The 23,318-nt window shown below is 41.5% G+C and overlaps 1 protein-coding gene across 6 annotated transcripts in view; it reads left to right on the top strand.

Moving 5' to 3' along the window:
- elmo1 (engulfment and cell motility 1 (ced-12 homolog, C. elegans)) overlaps nucleotides 1–23,318 on the top strand; it is a 99,210-nt gene that overhangs the window by 21,064 nt on the left and 54,828 nt on the right. For 3 of the 6 annotated variants that reach the window (XM_056398854.1, XM_056398850.1, XM_056398852.1), the window contains exons 2-7: nucleotides 11,205–11,357; nucleotides 17,504–17,544; nucleotides 17,756–17,828; nucleotides 17,929–17,979; nucleotides 18,127–18,296; nucleotides 21,656–21,691. In XM_056398854.1, the coding sequence (XP_056254829.1) occupies nucleotides 11,280–11,357; nucleotides 17,504–17,544; nucleotides 17,756–17,828; nucleotides 17,929–17,979; nucleotides 18,127–18,296; nucleotides 21,656–21,691 (449 nt within the window). In that variant the 5' untranslated portion in view covers nucleotides 11,205–11,279. Of the gene's footprint in view, nucleotides 1–1,528; nucleotides 1,700–11,204; nucleotides 11,358–17,503; nucleotides 17,545–17,755; nucleotides 17,829–17,928; nucleotides 17,980–18,126; nucleotides 18,297–21,655; nucleotides 21,692–23,318 lie in introns of those variants that run through there. The other 3 variants (XM_056398855.1, XM_056398853.1, XM_056398851.1) reach the window with 2 other exon arrangements.

Here is a 23,318-nt window from a genome sequence, read left to right as displayed (position 1 = left end):
AGGGCCTTCCGATGCGGGATTCGAACCGGCCACACGACGCCCCAGCACTGTTCACTCTTAAAGTTTCCCTGACAGACAGTTGTGTGTCGCTCACACAAATATTTTTCACACTCTAGCAGGAAGTCATTAGCGACAGAGGTCCTCTAAACTTTTTTCACTTCCTCAGCTTTCCATGGCGTGCATGTTTGGCTTCAGCAAAATGACTTATGACTCACATGACCTCTCAGTTCACTGACAGGCCTGTCTTCTTTCTCTAATATCCTAAAACAAAAACTCAGTAAGGATATGATACGTTTCTATTAGCTCGTTCTGTTTACACTGGTGTTGCTCCCTTGAAATGTTTTGCTAACTTGGATACTCGTCTTAGTGAGGCTCAGTGGGAGTTCGACTCAGAACTAAAAGTTCTGGATGTTTGCATTTATGAGTCTCATACGAACCAAAGTTGACCTCAGCCTGGGTGGAGTAAACATCTGTTTTTGTGTGACACTTGCACAGATGGTCCGTTAAGCTCTCAGTCTGAAGTGAAGATGTCATCACCCGGCTGAAACAGTAAATGTTTAATTTGGGCACTCAGCCTCTTAGCTCATGATCAGTGCTATTTTGTGACAGCCCAAACCATCTGACTCACCCCTGCTGCTGTTGTAGACCCTGGCTTTGTTGCATCAGTGGTGATTGGGGAGAGCTAGTGGTGGAAGTGAAAGTGTGAACTATGGTGGTGCGATATTCTGTGTAAACTACGGTATTACAGGCATCGTTGAATCTAACTTGGCTGTAGAAGCGATAACATTTATTCTAAGTTTGGTGCATGTATTTTTTTTAAGTCTCTTTGAGTCCGTGGCCTTGTGGCCCTTTGCCCTATAGAGTGCTGCATGAACGTCAGGTTAGATAGGTTAACTGTCTGTTGTGACAAGTGTGGTTCACTGACTAAGACATGGGTGGAATTAGCTTCAGGGAAATTTATTAAAGCAGTAGTTCAACATAGTGCGAAATCCACTTATTTGCTTTCTTGCAAAGAGTTTGATGACAGGATTGATACTGTGAAGCTACAGCAGCTAGACGATTAGAAACAGGTTTCTAATCAAGGTCTCCTACTGCACTGATGCTTTGGTGTTTTCACGCACTTTGGATAAAAGCATCCACCAAATGAGAACATGTAAATGTAAATGTAAATCCCGCCTTTTGCAGTGTTTATGCTAAGCTAACTGAACATGCTTTAAGGCCCCAGTAGTAATCTCACAGTGATACACTATAGCAGGTGGACACTAATGAGATATTTATGAGGTTTAGCTGCCGTTAATTAATCCCAGCAGCTCAATTGTGTTTTTAATTTACAGTGATAATTCAGATGCACGGTTTGTCTTCCTTCACATGTGACATCTGCAGTCTCCTCTTGCTTGCTGTCTTCTTCACTTTGAATTTTGCCGCTTTTTTTCGCTGACAGACCTGTTTCCTCTTTTCTCAACAAACGCCTACTTCCTCCTTCTGTCTGTCTCTCTCTGCACTCTCTTGGTAGCTCTTTTGCCTGAGGTCTGAAGTCTTTGTCTATAGCTAATGATGCTGAAGGCACTTCACTTGCAGCCAGATACTCAGACTAGACTAGCTTAGAAAAGAGCTGCCTCCTGTATCTGCTTTGTTTGCACCAGAAGCAGGTTGACTGGGGGAGAAATTACTGTGGCTGCTTGTTTGTCAAGTTTTCCGGGTGAGTCCTCACGTCTTCATAGTATTTCTTACTCTTTCTTCATGTTGCACAGGATGCAGTAGGCCTCAGGGTGCGGCTCTGTTCAATCTCCTGCCTCTTTCCCTCTCCTGTGTATCACCAGTGGGCACGAACATTGTGGTTAGATGTTTGCATCTTGGAGTTGTAAATGTCTTGGTATGTACTGTACATGCTTGTTGGCTTATCCGAGATGCGTCTCGCTGTTGGTTTTCCACATCTAACCAGAAAAGAATGGAAATGTCAAAGAACGGATGTGTTTTTAAGACAGTTGAACGCTGTGGCCTCATGGTTTTGGGGGAGTGGGGGTAGGGGGCGGGGTAGAAATGTGGTGTCGGTAGTTTATGATTTTGGAAGGGATAAAGAAAGAGCACGCTCACACAGCTGATAAATCTGCTGCATTGGAAAGTAATTACTTGGCAATATGAAGGTTCTTTCACAATACACATTATGGATTAGTTGTGTGCCTGTAGGCCTAATTTTGCTGTGTTTTTTTTTTTTTTTTTGGGAAAGTGTCTTCTTTTGTTTTTCTGTCTCCTCGTCTCTAAACGTTCCAGTGTTTTGATTATCTGGGTTTGCAGAATGCCATCCAAGTACCTCTAATTGTTTCTGACTCGCATGTTTACTTCAAATTGCTGGCTTGCTCTGCTCGCAACGCATTATTTAGGCTGGGCTTGTACCATGTTCAGCAATACACTGTAGTTCCATGCTTCACTTGTTGTCCTGTGTGTGTGTGTGTGTGTGTGTGTTAGATCCGAAGACGCACATATAGTAGATTCCTGCTTTATATGTGCTCAGTATAAATGCAGGGAGTTGATTCTGTGTCCCCATATAGTGGGCTCACGCCTCGGCAGGAGGTCGGCCGGCTGCTGTACAGAGTTGTTCCGAGCTGATAGTACGAACATTTCACAGGATATCCTGGTTGCAGCAGTGTAGCGAGAACCAGGGCGGGTTTGTCACAATAGAGGCCTGCTGAGAGTCACACACAAGAGTCGCCAAATGTCAGAAGATGCTGTCCTGAATTTGAAAAAATCATCTGGTGCTTTGTCGTTTATCAAGCAATTATTTGGTCTGAATGCTGTCTTTGTATCGCGCTCGTATATAGTCATGCTTTTTGAGGCTCTTAGAGCATGGCACTTCCTTCCTTGGTTGAATCTAGAGGCCATATTTCTAAATCCTGACCCCAGCCTTCCTCCTTTTCCTTTTGTCTTCCCCCTTTATTTGTAGCCATTTTGTCAACCCTTTGTCTTAGCGTGTGTGTGTGTGTGTGTGTGTGTGTGTGTGTGTGTTTAGCATTTTTAAGATTCTTCGTTTCAGTGTAGTTGTTGTCATGTTCTTCTTTTGTGTCTTTTTGCATTAATATTCTATATCAGCGCTACTTGGACCCCAGTAGGTACTACTGCAGTTTCAGAGCTGAAGAAATTGTAGAGCTCAACAAATTTGCAAAGTTAACCAAACCAACATTTTTAGTTAATGTCAGTATGTCTGAGGAAAAAAAGGTTGCGGGAACCACTGTGTGTGTGTGTGTGTGTGTGTGTGTGTGTGTGTGTGTGTGTGTGTGTGTGTGTGTGTGTGTATGTGTGTGTCTGTCTCTGTGTGTGTGTGTGTATATTTCTGACATTCACACGCCTCTCCTCAAGGGTGTAACATGACCATCGTGTGGTTAGTGTGTGTGTGTGTGTGTGTGTAGGTGTGTGAAGGTGTCACGCTCAGAGCGACAATAACTTGTGTTCCTCTACACCATGTCAGTAGGCTTTTGTCAGCCCTCAAATAAAGGATGGTGCACTTTTTTTGAGACACAAACACATATACACACACACACACACACACACACACACACACACACACACACACACACACACACACACACACACACACACACACAACAAAAAAGCCCCTGCGGTGAGGCGGGCCCTTTGTAGAGGCATCAAATGAAGAGCCAGAATGGGTCCTTTTGAAATCCGCCCAGGGCATAGGTTACTTGACACACAGACACAAATGTCTGCATATAAATCTGCTAGGGTTTACATACTGAAGCATATACACTCCCACAGTCAAAATGCACATGATGGTGTGAAACTTGACGGTACCCACTCTAAGCACACCAGAGCCGGATGTGGAAATTTAAGAGGATTTATTTTTTTTACAGTCTAAGAAAGAAAAAAAAAGAAAAGGTTTTGAATGACAGGGTGACCTCAGGGTGCTGCTGCTTGTTTTTCATGGTCTGTGGTTTAAAAGGAGCTTAAAATGACTATTTATTGTTAGCATGCTTGGTATTCTGTAATTGATTACATAGTGTTCCTGTTTATGAGAATAACAGATTAAAATATCCTCCAAAGCCATGATAATTACAGCGTGAAATAGAATCGTTGGGGTGAGTCAGGATTTCTAAGAAGTGGCTGTACTGCAGCTTGTTTGAAATTAGTAGTAAGACTGGCCCAACTGTAGACGCCAGTGAGTCAAAAACATAATCTTGTCAGAAGATGGATGATATGTGATCTAGCGTCAGTAACTTTTAGATTTTTTTCACCTAGCTAAGACTGATGTAGTCCTGCAGTAAATGCTGCCTTCATGACCATGTTTAGAAAATGTTTAGGTTTTGTTTCAACTACATGATCAGTCACACATGATGCAGTCTGTGGTGCTGACAAACTGTATTGCATTATACAGAGATGTGTCTATTATTTACCCTGCCCTCATTGATTTGAATGGGGTGAACAAAGTAATAGAAACACACACACACACACACACACACACACATTCATACATAACACAAAACATTTCAACTTAACCACCGACCACCACAATGCTGAATCAACACATCTTTAACACAGTTTCAATACAAACATTGTAACCCTCATGAAGGTAGGATTGATGTAGCAGACTACATTAGTCTTAGCTAGGTGTTCCTAATAAACTGACCGTGTCTATATCATGTGACAAAATGACATGGGCAAAGCTCATGGCAGATCACAAGGTCTAAAGTGTGGTGTTTAGTATGTATCATGCTGTGCAGACTGCTCCAAATTAAGTGGCAATTAAAGCTTGAGGGGGGAAAAAAAGAGAAGAATGACAATTTAGTAAATGTGCCAACAAAGGATTTTCTATTCTTATAAGTCTGAGGTTCATCAGGGTTGAGTGCTGGTTGGTCTGGTCACCCTGACATTGTCTGTAAAAACTGCTGCCTCATGTTCTCTCTCACAATTAGGGTTCTTACTAAAAGGTCCCAGGAGGAGCTGGCAGGAGAGGCTGTGCTTTACTTAGATCATGTTCCCCTTGATATTCATACCCACAATCTTTCTCTCTCTCTCTATCTTTCTCTCTCTCTATCGTTGTCTGTCTCTCTCTATCAGCGAATCCTTAAAAAGCTTTAATTAAAATTACTTCAAAGTGTTAAAATCCTTTAAATAAAGCAAACAGGCATCTTTATCCCCCCCCCCCCCCCCCCCACACACACACACACACACACACACACCCGCATTGTAGAGATGCTTTAATTAAAAGTCTTTGAGAGCTGCTTCATGCCATCAGAAAGTGGTGTTGATGGATTCTGTAGCAATGCTGGAAATGAAATGAGGCAAATGTTATAAATTGCTCTGTTGTGAAATATGAACGACGCCAGCGTTATTTTCTGAAACCACATCTCATATTCCATATTACTTGTATATACAGCTTTAGGTTTTCCAGTTTGGATAAGTTCTTAATTTCACTTCCAGTTGTAATGTAGGAAGTCTTACAGCTGCCTTTTTGAAATCTGTCTTCTTTCTAATCCTCTTTTCCTTTTTCGGCCTTCTTGCATGTTTATCTTTTGCTGTTTTATCCTCATCTCTCAGCTCTGTTTTGCGTCTCTCCCTCACCTCTCTGTCTGTCTTGCTTTTCATTCTTTTCTGTCACTCTCGCTACTACAACCCTTTATTTAAATCTTCTTTTAATGTCATTATTTCATGTTTTCTGTCAGTGTCTGTCCCCCTCCCCTTTCTCTTCTATTGTTCTTTTGCATTTCTCACCTCTCTCTCTAACCCCTTTCACCTCTACAGATGATGTGACCCTCACATTACACATCATGAATTATTGAGGTGAAACCCAGCACTGTCCTGCTGCCCAACAAATCACAGGACTTCTCTCCCCTCTCTGTTTCCTCTCCTCTTACCCTCTCTCCGCTCTTTATTGATGTTTTTGTTCTTTAATTTCGACCTCTGGCTGCAGATCGGATCACAGGTTTCTGAGGGTAACATGAGATTTAGTTTTTGTCCTCTCTTTTGGAGTTAATCCTAAGGAATTATGGCCACTGTAACCCAGCGGCACATGCCTCTCTGGTTACAGCAGGTGGGCGAATGTTTGAAGACAGATTAACTGCACTTACTACACACACACACACGCACACACACAAAGCAGTTGTAATACCTTGCTGGACTAGAGCCTAGTTAGACTTGTGGTTTGATGGTTTTGGCAGCATGTTATTGCATACAGTACACTAGTTCAGTTAAACCAGTGGAAGGATTATAAATGTATGTGAAACAAATGAATGGAGAGAGTTTGGAGCCTCCTTCTCTACCGGTTCATGTTCTTTTTCATCAGATTCTGGAAAATATGTTCTGAGGAGACAGGAACTTGGCAAGTAAAAGAGGTTAACGGAAGCATGAAACATCAGATGTGGTGGACAAAATGAATGAACAGAGGAAAAGAGGAGAGGGAGGAAAGCACGGTCACATCCTGAAAGACTGACGAGAGCGTTCCTCTGCAAATGAAAAAAGATGGAGTGAGCTCTGTGTCCCGTTAGCCTGTTTAACCCTCTGGCAGGGTGAAAATAAACACACACTCGCTCACACGCAACTGAACCAGGTTGCAGCAAATCACCTGCTCTGGCGTGATGAGATCTGACGGCAGCTAGCTCGATAACAAGGCTCCATTTACTGTGTAAAGAGATCCCAGAGCGACAGATTGGAAATGGATACACAGCCCGCCAGACTATAGTAAACACTCATGATGACATGGAGACAATATATGGAGACAAACACACACCTGAGAAAGTCCTGGTGTGAAAACCTTGTTTCTCAGAAGTCGTTCCCTGGAGCAGTGTGTGTTGTGTCGATTGCAGGAAAAACATGTTGATCAAATGAGCACTGGACCATTTGTAGCCTTGCTCATGGTGAGCTGGTGTGTCCAACCGCTGTGTCTCTCAATTACATTTGAGCCCGTTTTCAAGGGATTTACTGTGTGTGTGTGTGTGTGTGTGTGTGTGTGTGTGTGTGTGTGTGTGTTTGTGTGTCTGTCCAATCAATAAGCCTCAAGGCCATCCATCTCTGAGTCATCTGTAGTTCTCAGAAACTGATGACAAGGTGCTCGGAACACACACTAAACGCAGAGACACATACACACCATCTTTACGGGAAAACCAAATACCAATCCTCAGTCAAGAGGCTTTGACTTCACACACAATTAAACTTGGTGCTCTCCATTGTAAAGCATGATTTCTCTTTATTGCAATTTGTGTCTCGTTTTTTGTTACTTTGGCTATTTCTATCTGTTATGACAGTGTTGCCCTTGTCAAATTAATTGCTGAGATACGGGAACGTGGCAACACAAATTCAGACTGGGAAAGAAAAAACTTAGACAGACACATATCTGAAACAAATTGGTTTAGACTGATTATCTGAACCACATTATTCAGAGATCAAACTGAAAGGGTGTGTGCACAAACACATTAAGAACAGGGGGTCAGAAGTTGGGCCGTCAATTTTGATGAATGTTGACAATAATACTAGATTTTTGAGAGAGAGTTTGATAAAGTCAATAAAGATAATGAATAACGGAGAGAAAAAAAAGTCTACAACCATGTTAGCGCATCTGTGAGGGTGTTGTCCCTTACACGCTGATGTTGAGTGGGTATAATGTTCACCACCTCAGCTTAGCGTGATAGCATGTTAACATGAATTAATAAGCGCCAGGCACAAAGTGCGGCTGAGGTTAACAGGGATGTCATTAGTTTAGCAGGCACAGTTCATTCTGAGGGGGAACATGATGAATGTCTTTACCAAATTTCATGACAATCCCTCCAGCTCGTTGAGACTTTTCCCTCAAAACCACAAATGTGAACGTCGTGGTAGAGCTGGAGGAAAAGTCAGAATTTCATGGCGGTTCCTCCGATAGCTGTTGAGAGATTTCAGTCAAAAGTGCTGGACCAACAGACTGACATTAAAATACCCCGGAGCCATGCTGCTATAACATGACTAAAAATTTTGACAGTCTGTCTGAAGATTGGCTGTTTTATATCTTTCACTGACAGCTGCTCTGTAGCTTCAGTCAGTGTTTAGAGGGATGATAATTTGCCTTCAGAAGATGACTGATATGCTTTTGTCTGACAACCGAATGAATCACATAATCACACATTCTCTGCTTATGTATAATAAGGCTCGTATTTGTAAAACACATTCTTATTCCAAAATGGAATACAGTGCTGCTGATATTCTTTAAACTGTGTTTGTTTCGGCCGTTAGCCTATGAAGTGTAACGTGTGAGGGACTGTGCTTGCGTCTGTGTTTCTCAGAGGGGAGAGGCAGAGAAGGAAGGAGACAGAGAGATATACAGCTGAATGTCACTGAAGTGTCTAAGAAAGTATTTAACATACGTTACAAAACCACCATAATCTTCAATGAACATACTTGTTCGTATATCACTGATGAAATTCAAAAGCAGAAGGGTGGAGTGAGTCATTTTTGTGGAGTTGTGACAAACGTGACTTGAGTATGACACGCGCTTTGGAAAGAAAGATGCATCCACATCTCGAGCTATTGATGCAGCGGCTGCCATGGCAACGGGCCCTTGAATAAAGGCTATGTGGATTATTATGGGGTGACTCACACATAGCGCCAGGCCAGTCTCATTACTATCTTTAAATTAAAACCTGCTCATCAAACACACACACGTATACAGACACTCGCACAGTGCTGCAGACATGCACACAAAAACAATTTTGGTCAATGTTTGTGTGCACACATTTCATCACTCACTGTTCTGCCTGTGCTCATGCAGACATGCTGTATATATCAACACTCACTCCTTTCTGCTCAATAGTTGTCCCCCAGGAATTAGTCTGAGCCTGTCTTTATGCATTATGGATTGAGATTAAATATGTAAACAGGATTCTCCACCAGGAACTAGGATGATCCAAGCTTTCTAGACAGGCTGGGAAAATAAATTATTGATGCCTTCCTCAGTCGGTTTTGGGGATATCTATGCTGCATTCTCCACTTGATAACTGTGGAGTGGTGGGTTTCATTAGACCCCCTGTGAGTGCACAGAAGTGGCTTTAGCCAGCTCCCTCCTGTGTGGTTTGGAAGGACTGTGATTTGAATGTTTTTCCACCATGGGACCTCCAACTGGCTTATCTTAGAAAGCCACGGGGTTGAGGTCAATCAGACTGCCTGTTCCTCTGTCAGATATCATGCTTTTTTCCCCCGTGCACTCTCAGGAGTCCTCTGCACAGGGACAGAAACCAGGGAGGAGCCACCCAGGATTACAGGCTCAATTTTGGAGTATGTGTGTGTTCGCATGAAAGAGGAGCGAGTGCTGGTGAGCTTGTTGCTATGCGTACAAACCAGGGTGCAGACGGTTCAGAGTTTGTTTTGAGTATTTCACTTGTGTTTTTTTTAGCTAATGAAAAAAAGAGAAATTGACGGTTGTAGTTACTTGTGTCTCTTAGAACCTGACTTCTACGCCTCAATAGAAAGAAGATGTCAAAAATGCTCTTTCTCACTCTTTTCACTCTGTCCATCCCTCCTCTGATCTCTCCCTTTCCCTCCTCTTTTTATTCTCCCGGCATCACTCACCCCCTCTTTCACATTGTCTTCTTTTAAGAGACAACACCAGCAACTTGAGGTCACACTTCCATAAAGTTTTGGGGAGTTTCAGGACTGAAATGGAAAAACTTGTAATAAAACGAGCCTCCCCTCCCAGTAAGCACCTACATGTTTCAAACTCCACTTTGTAGCACAATTTTGTTAACGGTACTCTGTGGAATTTTTTTCACCGCTCCTAGTTTTTACAAGCGGGTTGCAGTTTATTTTGTATCATGCACAACGATGCATATGTGCAAGCAGATGCACATTCCTGCCAATGTTAAATATTGGTTTTCCAAATGTCTTATGACCTGAGGATACACACAGTGTGATGAACAGTGATACAAACCAGAGAGCTAATTTATAGTCTCCAAACCAAAGCCTTAAATACCCAGGTGATGTCACTTGAGTAATTTTCTCAGATTTGATTAAATCATATAGAATAACAGAATATTATACATTATTATTATTATTTATATTGTTATTATGCAAATGTTTCAGTGGATGTTTTGTGCCCCTGTGATGAGTAAACTGACCTTCATGTGTAAAATCAGTGGAATGCCCCTTTAATCCAGTGACATTGAACAGAAGGAAATTCTCTGGACTAGTAACCTGCTCAAACTGCCCTGCTGAGTCTAGTATGCTCACTTGCCTTTGTGGCTAAAGTGCTACTACATCTGTGCCTGCGCTTCATTGAATGAGAGAGTGCTGTTTTATCTCGCAAACAGCAGGAATTCCTGCACTTTGATCACAGTGAAAATGTCCGAATGCACTTGGAAGCAGAACTACTTGTTTCTTGAAGTAGTAGTAAGATGTTGCTGTGCAGTTTGTGTCTGTCTCTGCTGCATTTAAATGACTGAACTGAGGCTAGCTCCCAGTGAAAACAGAGTGGATCTTTAAAGACATTGTACCTTTTCCTCACCTCTCTCACGTCCTAACGCTCTGTGTGTCAACAACTACAAATTAAACTGGCCTACCGCCGGAAAAAATGATCTCGGTGGACGAATGAAAAATCTGCTTGTCTGCTTTATTTTGTATAAGTGGATGTAAGAAACTGAATGGTGTATTTGAATATGATTTTCAGCACCAGCGTCTGCAGAAATTTGCATGAAGAGCTCAGTTTTTAAGGTCAACTGTCCCACAAACAGGACAGTGTGTTCTTTTATAGGTATCAGCCATGGTTTCTATATTAGCGCTGATGATAGAAAGGTGTGACTTATAGCTGGGTAGCCTGACCTCAGATGATTGAGGGGTGTGATGGTTTAAGAAGCCAGAGTCTGTGCTGTATGTATATGTGCATGAATAACTGTAAACTGGTCGGTTAGTTAGTAGGTCAGTTGACTCATTTCCTCTGAACCTTAAATGTTGTATGAAAGTGAATTATTTGCTTTGAGTTGTTAAATACTTTCTACATGAGATGTGAAGTTAACACTTGCTTATGAGCAGTGCTGTGTCATCCCATGGTTTTTTCAGCACCACAGCAAAGAGTATTTTTTGGATTTAGAAGAAAGCTAATGAACGCAAACATCATCTCAAATAACTAGACCTAGTTCTTAACTAATGTGTTTTTTCCTCTCTTTTTATCCCCATCCTCCTCTGTTTTCTTCCTTCATTTCTCTGCCCATCCTCTCCTCTTCTCTCTTGTCCTGCAGGTTTGGATGACCTTCTTCCAGTAGTAGTGACGGAGGTGTGAGGCAGCGAGACCCACACCAAACCCCCCGGCAGCCATGCCGCCGCCGGCAGACATCGTCAAGGTGGCCATTGAGTGGCCAGGGGCTTTCCCCAAGCTCATGGAGATAGACCAGGTGGGTGCCTATGGACGAACAAAGATGCTGCGTTATTATCAAAACACACTACTTGCCCTTCAATTGGTGCCTGATATATTCAGTGTTCCTAACAATTATACTAATTAGCCCTAAAGGAAGTGCCTTAATTAAAGATGTTTAACAGCCAACACAGCCACAGCTTTGACATAACTTTAAAGACATTTCACTGAATGTGATGTGGTGCCCCTGTAATTAATGGCATCAATCTTGTACCATAAATGTGTCTGAAATCAAACAAGCCACATTATCCCAGGTATTTTCAGAAAAATAAAAATGTATGAAGCAAAATTTCCAAGTGTTTAAGGAAAGTAATTAAGAAACATTATTAAATGGTGGATCAGTCATGTTTGGCTGATACATGATCGTGGCAATCAGCGTGCAGGGTTGGGCTCCAGTAACTGGGGTCATGCTTCACATTTTGACCCACCCCAAAATGTTGCTTTTGTAATTTTCACTGGTTAAAATGACAAAGGCAGAATATTATATAAGCTGTAGATTACAGATCTGAACTGAATCTTTGAGTTCCGTTCATTTATAAATGTCGACTGCTAAACAGAATTAGATTAGAGAAGGAATTCAGGGTTGGATTTGGATTTGAGAAAATGCCATCAGACCACCTCAGTGCATCACAACAAATTCCAGTGATTTGCATCATATAGTGGCTGAAATTCAAGATCAAAATGCTTAGATGTTCTATTGTTGAACATCTCAAGCATTTGGATTCGATTTTGACTATTAAGATCTTAGATGGGACTGATTCCTTTTCTGGTGTTATTTGTTGTCGTGTTGATTGGCTGATTAGTGGCCAGATGAGTGCCAGAACACGGCTCAAATAGGAATCCACAGGTGTCGTCCCTTACTGCGTGTCAGTGGACGCCAATAATTAGCCAAAACAACGACTACCGTGTGTGTGTGTGTGTGTGTGTTTGTGTGTGTGTGTGTGTGTGTGTGTGTGTGTGTGTGTGTGTGTGTGTGTGTGTTTGTGTGGGGAGGTGGGGGGTGGGGGTGACTGTTGCGTTGTTTGATTACACATCCAGATTGTAAAATGGCCTGTTCTCTCTTTCTCTGTGTGTGTGTGTGACTCACGGATGGGCTAATGATTGTACAAGCTATGAGTCACCGTGGCAACTGGAGCCGTGATTGCCCTTCTCAATGGCTGAGCCACTGAATGAAACATTGAACTACAGAGAACATGTGCTTCTGGGTTTTCCGCAAGGTGCTTTAAGCACTTAAGTGAAGATTTAGGGATGTAGTTTTTGTATTTAATGACCCCTTATCAGCAGCAATGCTCCTGCAGTCTCAATTGTAAAATGTCTTTAGCTCCTCTTTGGTCTTTCTCTCGTCTTCACTTCTTTAAACCCCCCTGTGCTCCTTCCCTTCCTCAGCTTTTCTCTTATTCTCTTATCTCTCCCTGTCATCTCTCTCTTGTCTTCCTCCTATCTGTTGCCTCCTCCTCCTTTTCCTTCTTTGCTTTCTCCCTTGTTCGTTCCCCCTCTCACTCCTCCTCCCCGTCTTTTGTTGTAACTGTGAAACTTGCGTTGTGCCTCCTCCTCTCTTGTCCTCCACCGCCAACCCCCACCTCTTCCTCCTCCCTCTGCATCTCCTCTGTACAATAGGCCCTGCAGCAGCATATGGCTGTCTGAGTCATGCGATGGGGAGTGGGCTTCAGCTGCTCGAGCTGTCTTGAGACCCAGAGAATGCGTGTGCGTTTGTGTGAATGTGAATTTGTGTGTGTGCGTGTGTGTTTTTTGTTTTGTTTGTTTGTTTAGGTGGGTACAACTCTGCATAAGTGAAATTGTGTGTGGGTGTGTTTGTGTGGCAACATGCATACTTGTTACTATTCATGCATGTGTGTGTGCTCAATGTGCTGACAGCTCTGCGTGTGTGTGTGTGTGTGTGTGTGTGTGTGTGTGTGTGTGTGTGTGTGTGTGTACTTGTGCCCATTTGTATGGGGATTCATTCGTGCATCTCTGATTGCTGTGTGTGCTTGTGCTTGTGTGTGTGTTCCTGTGCCATGTTAGTTTGAGTGTGTTTAGGTACAGCTGTTTCTGTCTGTGTATATGTGTGTCTGCAGAGATCACACTGTGATTTCTGTCTTTCCAAAAATTTTCAACATCCCTATAGACACAAAGGTCCGACATTTGTGTAGGGACGCTAGGGAATTGGTTATTGTCAGAAGTGCAATAGAGAAACAGTGGGAGGACAAGGTGATGGGGTTTCTGTTTGCTGGTAGAAAAAAAAAAGATTTGAAAATGAGCATGAGAATTTCAGCAGCAACCAACAGAAGAATTTAAGTCAAACTGAAGGGAAACAATGTGTAAAGGCCTGTTGTGAGGAAGCAGTTTTCTATGGAATTATAAAGCTATTTTATAGAGGTATATGTGGTGTATGACTGAATACACATTTAACCTCTGTAAAGACGTGTAGACAATTGTGATGGCTATAAAAAAATCTTTGTCATATCTGACAATGTTCTATGACCAACACAAACCAAAACAAAACATTGTTTCGCCACTTGGAGCAGCGGAAACAAGCTGCAAATAAAACACTGACATACGTATTATCACCTTTTGAGTTGATATAGCAAACTTGTTAGCAAACAGCAGCTTAATTACACATCCAGCAAATAAGAGCAACATCATCATTCATTAGGAGTCACTTGTCTGGATGCCTGATGTTAGTCCAACATTCACCCTGTAGCTCTGTTTTGGTCTTCACCAGCTCCTGATCGAATTGTCTGTCTTCAGCTTGTAGCTGGGCAGTAGTGTTAGTAGTAGTGTACAGTGGGTTTATCAGAGCTTTTCCACTGAAAACATCTGCCTGCTGCAGCCACAAACAAGCAAGAGTCCACCAAAGTATTTTTTGATAACTTTTATTTGTAATATGTTTCTTTTCTTTCCATTTTTCTCTTCTTATAAATCGAGATTGTCCATTTTCTCTAATTAATGCTGAGGATGATCACATGTAACAAATTAGTTGTAGACATGTTTTACTGCTGCAGTTGAATGTGATCGTTGCTGTAAACCAGACAGAGCTAAAATGCATTTGACAATAAGAGCCCCAATATAAGAATAAATGAATTCATTTTTTTAATTGCCTCTTAGCGATGTTTTTCCATGCATACCTAATGACTCTGTAAGAGCAGTAAAATTAAAACATTAAATAAGTAGAAAAATATCCAATAAATGCATCTTTGAGTGTAATAATGGTTTAAAATGTCTATAATGGACATGCAGACATTGTTCCTGTCAGTCATGGTTCCTAGGTGGTGAAATCTGCTTGTAGTGTGATCGAATGACCTTGGAAAGAAAGAGATGAAGTGCTGTTATCCCCCCAGTTAAAAGGGAGATTTTTGAGCTGAAAAGCTGACAGATGGTATAGACTCACAAAACCTTTTATGCCAATGCACAAGGTGAAAACCTCTGATATTGTACTCATCACCAGACTGTTGTTTTTTGTCAAATTAAATGTAACATTTTCTCAATTGCAGAAGGAAAAAACAGCACTTGAAATCTCAACTGGAGTAGTTAATGGAGTACCTGATCTGTACCTATTGGATAATGCACTAATATGAGCACAGATCAAGCAAGAACTCGAAATAACAATGCATAAGTGTAGTCACATTAAATCGACTTACCATGAGAAAAAGATCCAATGTTTGCACTGATGATGCAGAAGCGAGACGTTTAAAGACTTTTCAGAAAATATATTTAACTTATCTTTACCACTTTTCCTTATATTTAGACCAAAGTGAGCTTATTACTAACGACGCCAGAATAAACGGAGCAGCAGGAAGTGTTCTGAGCAAAAAGTTATACAGCACTTTACACATGTGGTAAAAGATTATTACCTTTTTTGTAATTTAAATGTCCACACATTTAAATGTATTTATTTTCATTATTAATACATGTCCACACTGGAAAAAAGCTTTGATCGTGTTTGAGAGAAGGAGTCGCTCGAAGAAATGCACAAGTTTTTGCTTTTAAGACATTGCAGACTTTTGGATGTTTATTTGTGTGTGTGTGTGTGTGTGTGTGTGTGTGTTCGCTGTAGTCTGGCAGCATACTGTAAGTCCCAAAGAACCAGAGGATGACAGCAGTGGCGAACTAGCAGATATTAAGTACATACTGACTGGCACTGTGCACACACACTGTACACACACACCCCTTAAACCCCCCCCCCCCCCCCCCCCCCCCCCCACGTTCTTTATTTCCCCCCGGTCCCTCTGTCTCTCTGTTCAACAACCACTCTCCTGCTTTCTCTCACTATTATCATCCATTCTCCCTCTTCCTGTGTTAGCTGTTGTTTTTCCTTCATCTTATCCAATTTGCTTATTTTTCACTGTTATATCCTCTGTTCCCTCTTTTGTTCATGTAACAGCTCACCCTCTTCTTTTGTCACGTCCCAATTTTTCCTTCCCTGTCATATATCCCCAACATCCTGCCACCATTATCTTCTCTCTGTAAATCTTCATCACTACAGCTTGTGCTCTTCGAAGCAGCCTCTCTCACTGCAGAGAAGCAGCAATACGATCATATCCTCCACAATGCTCAGTGAGTTGTATGTAGATGCTCATGAAATTACCATATGCCTATGCTAGAATGCATGACTGTAACTGTGTGGTTTTTCTGCACATGTTCATGCCTGTGTGCTTTGAAAAGATTAAGCTTGGCACAGTGGGGGTCTTGGCTCCAAACAGGGACTGCTGGGACTCCTGGGCCAGTAGATGGAGCAGCACTAGTGAAAGTGCTGTATTCAGATCTTTTACTTGAGCAAAAGTAACTATACTTCTGTCTGTTTAAGTCTGAAGGGATGCTTGCTTGAATCGGAGCAGAGGTCAAGATATTTTGACTTTTGGTCTCTATACAGGTCTAGCTCAAAAAATGCATAATGCATTTTGAGTCCCAATGTGCAACTTAATACACCTTCGTTAGATCCTCCCTGCTAATGGCTAAAAGCTCCCTTCTGTCAAACCCCACACAGTCAGTTTGCAATGCAGACTTTCTCTTAAGCACTTTAAGTCTCCTTTCAAACATTGGGAAGCTTCCTCCAGAGCCACAGAAGACATTTCCCAACTGTTCAACAGGCTGAATATTCTTTGCGATGAGTAAACTGAACTTCATGTGTAGAATAGGTGGAGTGCCCCTTTAATAAAAACTCACACACAAATACAAATACAGTACAAGTAAATATCCAGTATTCACAGAAGTGTTACCAGACAGAAATCACTTAAGTATATATAGTAATGGTGTGTAATGTTATTATATCAAGTCAGATTGTTGATGCATTAACATACCAACAGCATTTTTATTGTTGTAGCCAGTCAAAGTGAAGCAAATCTGAACAAATGTCTGTTGAGTTTGGGAGCATTTGTAATCGCATGTCAATACTTTTGAGAAATAACCAAAATGTGTTTGTAGAATTAAGTATTGAAAAATATCAAGCATCAAACTTTGGCATTTAGTTGCCAGATTGGTTCATCTTCTTATTCTTTGATCAGACATTTTCTGATCGAACATTTTTAACCTCAGATGATACTTTATTTAGTTTCTTTATTTAACTCTGAGGCATTGAGAGGTTTCACATATATTAGTCAATGAAAAAAGTGAAATATTATATTTAAAATGGTCTAGTATCAGTACAATAACCAACCCTACTGTTAGGTGTAAGAAGTCAAAAAGCATCATATCTCATAAACTGATCATATGTTTTATATGAAATGATATAATAATTATATATAATAATAAAAAAAAGTATAAGTAGTACTAGAACAAAATAGAAATACTCCAATTTAAAGGAAAGTGCCCCTAATATAAACTTACTGTAAGTACAGTACTAGAGTGAAGGTACTTCACTCAACAACGTTCCACCAGTTTGGAGCAGAATACCACTGTTGTTGATCTAGAAGAGTTTCACATATAATGAATGAATGAATGAAATGGTGCAGCAGACATGATTCCCACATCAGCAGTTGGACAGTTAGATAAATACAGGGTCCTGAAGAACAGCCTCTCTTTGTGCCAGACCTGTAATATAAAATAATTGCAGCCCACTCTGAGCTGACTGTTGTTTTAGGAACTCAAGCTTCGGCTGTGGACTAAATGTAGTTTTGCCTTTCTCCACAGAAAAAGCCTCTCTCAGCCATCATTAAAGAAGTGTGTGAGGGGTAAGTCGACATTTGCTTTTCTCACTGTGTGTGTGTGTATGTGTGCATAAATGCTTGCCTTTGGACTTGAAAATAATTCTCCAAGGGCTTCCTGCAAAAGCCCTGTGCCTCTGTCTCCATGCTTGAATCATATTAACTGTATTGTAGAGAAGATGTTTCCACTTTTTATACCAATTATGGAATGTTTTCCTCTCCATCCAATGGCTTTTAGGTGGTCCTTGGGGAACCATGAAAACTTTGCTCTGCAGATTGCCGACCCAACAAATTTTTACATCACAGAAAAGGTTTGGTTATCTGTTTTTAACTGCAGGTAGAAGTATCCAAGTTAAAAATATACCTCATAAGCTGAGTAACTTCTGCTTTTATCTTGGTGATCCTCCACAGAATCGCAATGACATTAAGAACGGCTCAATACTTCGCTTGACCACCTCTCCTGTAAGTTTTATTTCTTTGATTTTTATTTTTTATTTTTTTTAGTATGTAAGAAAATTTACTTAGTGTGAATGCACAGACACATTTAAATTTTCTGAATCTCTGTATGTATCTGTCTTTTGCTTCTCCTCTGTCCCACTTCCCCTCCAGTACCAGACAGCAGTCCAGCTTCATGAGCGTATCCAGTCATCCAGCATGGATGCCAAGCTGGAAGCTCTGAAGGACCTGGCCAACGCATCCCGGGACATCACATTTGCCCAGGAGTTCATCAACCTGGACGGCATCTCCCTGCTCACTCAGATGGTGGAGAGTGGCACTGAGTAAGTTAATTGTCCGTCCCCTCTCCTCTGCGTTTTTTTTCCTCACCTCGGACAGTTTCTTGCCTGATGTGACAAACCAGGGATTTGTTAGAAGGATCCATCTTAACCCGACTTAAGTCTGTTGTGGCTTTAAGTAATCAGGTTGAGCTTTAAACACATTCCACTGACACGGACCTGAAGGCAGTGAGATTCCAGGGCGTCTTTGGAGTTGCACTGTGCATTCTGACTGGTTATGTTCAAAGCAGCTGACTGACGTGCTCATTCAGTAACGCACCTGAAATCATTGTATTAATCTTGATTTATGCTTTTGCATCAGGTGTTGAGGCTCGCTGTCTGTACTGGACTTTGTAGTTCAGCATGCTGTTGGATTTCACGGCACCACTGCAACACTAGATAGATGTGTTATCAGGCCGTGTTGCAGAGTTCATTATTTATAGTATCTTCAGTAATCGTGTTTACGTTCTTACATTCATCTTGTAATAGTGGAACATTTGTTCTATCTCGCTACTAAAACGAAAAATGCTGCCCTGCAGTCATTAATTAGGCTGTAATCTGATTACAGTTTTTCTCTACCTTGATAATAGTGTGACAGCGGTTTGCAGTGTCTTTGTTCAAAATATGCCTTGTGCTCTGATTAGGAGAAAATTCTTTAACTTGCTTGTTGTCGTCTTCCTTATGAAAATCATCTACCAGCAGCAGAAATATGTGGGATAAAACACTAGCAGCCTGACCTTAGTAAATATGTAAATTTCATATCTGTGTCTGCACAGTCTACATTAGTTACACAGCTAGGGTCGCTATTTGTGTAGGAGCTACAGCAAAGCTGTGACCCCCTAACGCACTCTAAAGGTGTCATCCAAGTGTGTTACTGCTGAAAAGAGAAGACTTAGCTTTTATTATGTATGTAGTACATGCCCAGGGGCTCCTCTTTGTCTTTGTTGACCATGAGAGTGATATTACACTCAACTGATAGGAGAGCGCTGCACTGGCTTCTGTCTGTTCAGCACATCCAAAAACTGTGTGTGTGTGTGTGTGTGTGTGTGTGTGTGTGTGTGTGTGTGTGTGTGTGTGTTGAGGGAGGGTGGAGGCCCCTTGAGACTGTCTCAACTGAAGGTTAAAGCGAGGGCATTTTTCGCTGAGGTGGAATTTCTCAGCCCTGATGCCAGGGGGAAGTGTGTGCGTGTGCGTGTGCGTGTGTGTGTGTGCGCATGCATGTGCATGGGCATGCCAGTAGCAGACTGTGTGAGTGCAAGGTGCCGGCCAACCAGAGTCAAAACCCAGAGTTACAGTCGGAGTGAAAACACGCGCAAACACACACACACATGCACACAAGCTGGCATACGATGCAAACTGGCAGGGAGGGCAGCAGCAGCCAACCATCCGGGACGCTCTTGTTTTCTGCCTCATGCAGTTCTCATTATTCATCCCTTTTTCCCAGTGAGAAAAAAGATGGATTGAAGAGTTGTTTACTTGCATGAGAAGTTTGCTCCAAAGACACACTCATGGTGTAAACACACACACACACACACACACAAGGTCAAATGTGTTTTTACTACAGCGCAGCGAAAAGCCAAACACTGCAAGACACAACCGCACACTGATAGACTCTACTGTTTGTGAAATTGATCAATAACTTCTTAAAGTGTATGCCCTCTCTTTTGGTGATCCTGATTGTTTTGTAGGTACAGAGAGGTTCACATCCCAGTCAGGTATTTAATATCTTTTCCTCCGCAGAAACCACTTAATGATCTCCTGTTTCTGCTTATTAGACAGCAGCGCCTCTAGCATTGCACTCACTTCCAAAATTTGACAGAAAATCATTGAAGCTTTTTCTCTTCTTTTTTTTTTTTTTTGCATGTAATGTTCAAATTAGCAAATATTTGACCCTGTTTGATCTTACTGCAAGGAGCCATCTCAGCTGCACCGACGCTGACTCCACTCAGCTCCTGGCTCTTTTCATTAAATATGTTTTTATGTAAATTACCATCCCATCGGTTATTCAGGACTGGAGAGTTTAAAAGTGGCCTGTGTGTGTGTGTGTGTGTGTGTGTGTGTGTCTCACAGAGAGCAAGTGGTTCTGCTGCATTTTCATCTCAACAGAAGGGTCTTATGAAACACATACAGGCACATAGGTATCAGTGTCTGACACAAACACACACACACTCATGAGTGTGCCTGACTGGTAAACCGTAATTATTCAAGAGGCTCAGTGCAGGCAATGCATCTGACATAGATGTTGCACTGTGTTCATACGGAAATCAGCTGGTCGGCTGCTGCTTTTGCCCACAGGAGCTCCACAAATCGGCAGACATCGCTCTCTACTGACTGAAACATGGAACAACAGATTCCTAATGTAGTTGTTCAGAATGTGCAGTGCAACTTCAGATGGATTATTAAGATTGTTTTTATTTTAAAAAGGATGGGAAGAGGGATTTAATGTGTTGTTTTAAAAGGTAAGTTCACCCAAATTTAAAAGAAAAAGAAAAAAAAAAGCAAATTTTCTCACTGACCTCCTTGTGATAACAAACCATGCAGCCAGTTTGGTTGTATTTGCCAAGGTTTTGAGATATCAAGTCTCTGGGACTTGTGCTGTCATGTGAAATACAAAGGAAGTGGACTTAATTTTGTTATGTTGTTTGTAAAATTAAGTGAAAAATCTGCAAAGTTTGGAAGTTCAGAGTTCAGTTATACACCGTCAGTCGTTTTCATCAGAGCTACTTTCCACTGAAGAAATAGTCCCAGTGGAAACTGTTCATTGTGTTCTGTTTGATAATCTTCAGCTGAGCTTTTTTTCCCCTTTGTTAATCCAATGGTGTCTTCATTTGTGTGTAATTTAACTGCTGCAGCATTTTATTCATAATATGTGTGGCCATATTATAATGTGCAGAAAGCAGCAGAGATCTGAGGTTAAAGTTCAAGCAAGGAAACACTGCATCTGTCACAAACTTGTTTTTTCTTTTTGTTAAATGAAAGTGTTGTTTGATCATTTCTGTGTGTCGACGTCTCTACCTGAGCTTGCTGTGTGTAAGTACGGTTTGCAGCAAATTGCTTTTTCAACTGTTTCTGCTTGGCATGCTTTCAGTGTCTGGGTAGACAGACTCGTTAAAGGTGTTTATTTTAAGTCAATCAATGAAATATTGACATTTAATTTCACTTTGCTTGTGTCTCATTTGTACAATAAGAAATGTGTTTTTATGATGTGTCATAGACTGGACCTCCTCTCTTTCGAAGATTGTTTTTCATTGTAACCTGTCACCCGATCATGATGTGTGTTGTTCCCCTCTCTGTGCTGGCTGAGACTTTAAGGTTTGGTTGTTTGTTTCCCACCTGTGACACCAAAGTTTCTCAAATCTTTGCAGGCGCTATCAGAAACTACAGAAGATTATGAAGCCCTGGTAAGCCCCTCCCCTTCCCCCTCCCCCCGGTCGGGTAACGTCATTGGCTCTGTGCTCTTCCTAACCTGCTGGCCGAGTCTGCATGATTAAGACTCTGGCCCCAGTGCCTTATGGGAAATATATACGTATATGTACTATATGTATTAACACAGCCGCTCACAGGCTACCATTTCAAAATCACTTTTTTTGCATGTGGTTTTGGGCAACAGAATCAAACAACATCCTAATTATACGACACAAACAGAAAGAAGACCAAGATTTATTTTTAAAAATCTACTAAATCAAGAAAACCCTATTGACGTCTATGAATTGCTGTTTTTGCAATTAAAAGTCTAGTACAGCTGCATGTATCATTAATTCCAGTACGAGTCAATATTTAGCCTGAAATAAATCTTGGTCTTCTTTACAAATCGGTGCTGCTCAGGGTGAGGGGATTTTCCGCCGACTCACTGTGAGCCAGTTTTCTCTCTTCAACATTATGAGCTGATAGCCTCTATCACCACAGGAACATCATCAATCCATCAACGAGGTTTCCTTTACTCTATCTGCCTTAAACAATCTTTCCACTAATGTCAGCATTCTGCTATTCCATGTAGCATCAAGTAGCTAACCAGAGTATGTCCCCTAATGCCCAGTGCCATCTGCAAAAGCCTCTTCGTCCTTCAGCTGTGGGTTACTAATTGTCCATTTAACTGTTTGTCAATCACCTACCATGCAGCAACACTGACCCATGATGCTCTCTGTTGATCCATTGTTTGTGTAGGAATAACTCAGTCGTGGTCAAAAGAGGGTTTTCATCTCTGTAATCAATCTTTAAACTTTGTTATAAAGTGGTAAAAAGCATCAGCAGAAAATTGTTTTTTTTCAATAAGAGTTCAGATCTTTTTTAAGACGCAAATTTTTATTTTTTTTTTTTAGAACCTTTCTTAGTTAGCTTATAGTGCCATAGTTGGGATTTATGCAATTCAACTAGAACAGTAGACGCATGCTTAAAAAGATGCTTAAAACACAGTAAAAGCCTCAGTGCAGGACAGTTCTGCAGTGCCAGATTTGAGCAGTAGAGGTCAGTACTGTCCAATCTATTTGTGAAGTCACAATACATTGAAACGCTTGCACGCATTAAGCAGTTTTAAACACAAGTCAGCAAGAATAACTTGAAATGTTTCATTTTATCAGGAGTTGTGTGCTGGTGAAAACTTCCTAAATTCTTCCAGCTGTAATATGTCTTGGATATAACAGCCGTTTAATGTGTTCCCCTTGCTTTGGCCTCCTGTGACTCTTGCAGAGTGATTTATCTCTCCTGGTATTTGTGTAACTGCATGACTTCACTCTATAATGTAGCTTTCTGGTCCTGATTGAACGCCGCACTGTGCTGCTCGGCTCCTGCTGGCCTTCTGACGGCCCCTGCTGTTTCTTGATGGCCAGTCTGTCTGCGCTGCATCGCACACCTCCATCCCATTTCTTCCTCTCGCTCTGTCTCTGTTTTTTCTTCAGCAAGCCTGGTTGCAGCATTGAACTTCTGTTCTTCTGTCCCATCTCCTCCTCTCCACCACCTCTCTCTTTGTCTCTGCTGACCGCTCATTCCTCGTTGTGTTCCAAGCCATCTGGGCTTTGCAGCTAAACACCG

The sequence above is a fragment of the Seriola aureovittata genome, chromosome 16 (assembly GCF_021018895.1).
Source record: "Seriola aureovittata isolate HTS-2021-v1 ecotype China chromosome 16, ASM2101889v1, whole genome shotgun sequence".
Classification (NCBI taxonomy): Eukaryota; Metazoa; Chordata; class Actinopteri; order Carangiformes; family Carangidae; genus Seriola; species Seriola aureovittata.
The sequence above is the reverse complement of the archived record's forward strand: the minus strand, read 5'-3'. Positions and strand labels throughout refer to the sequence as shown.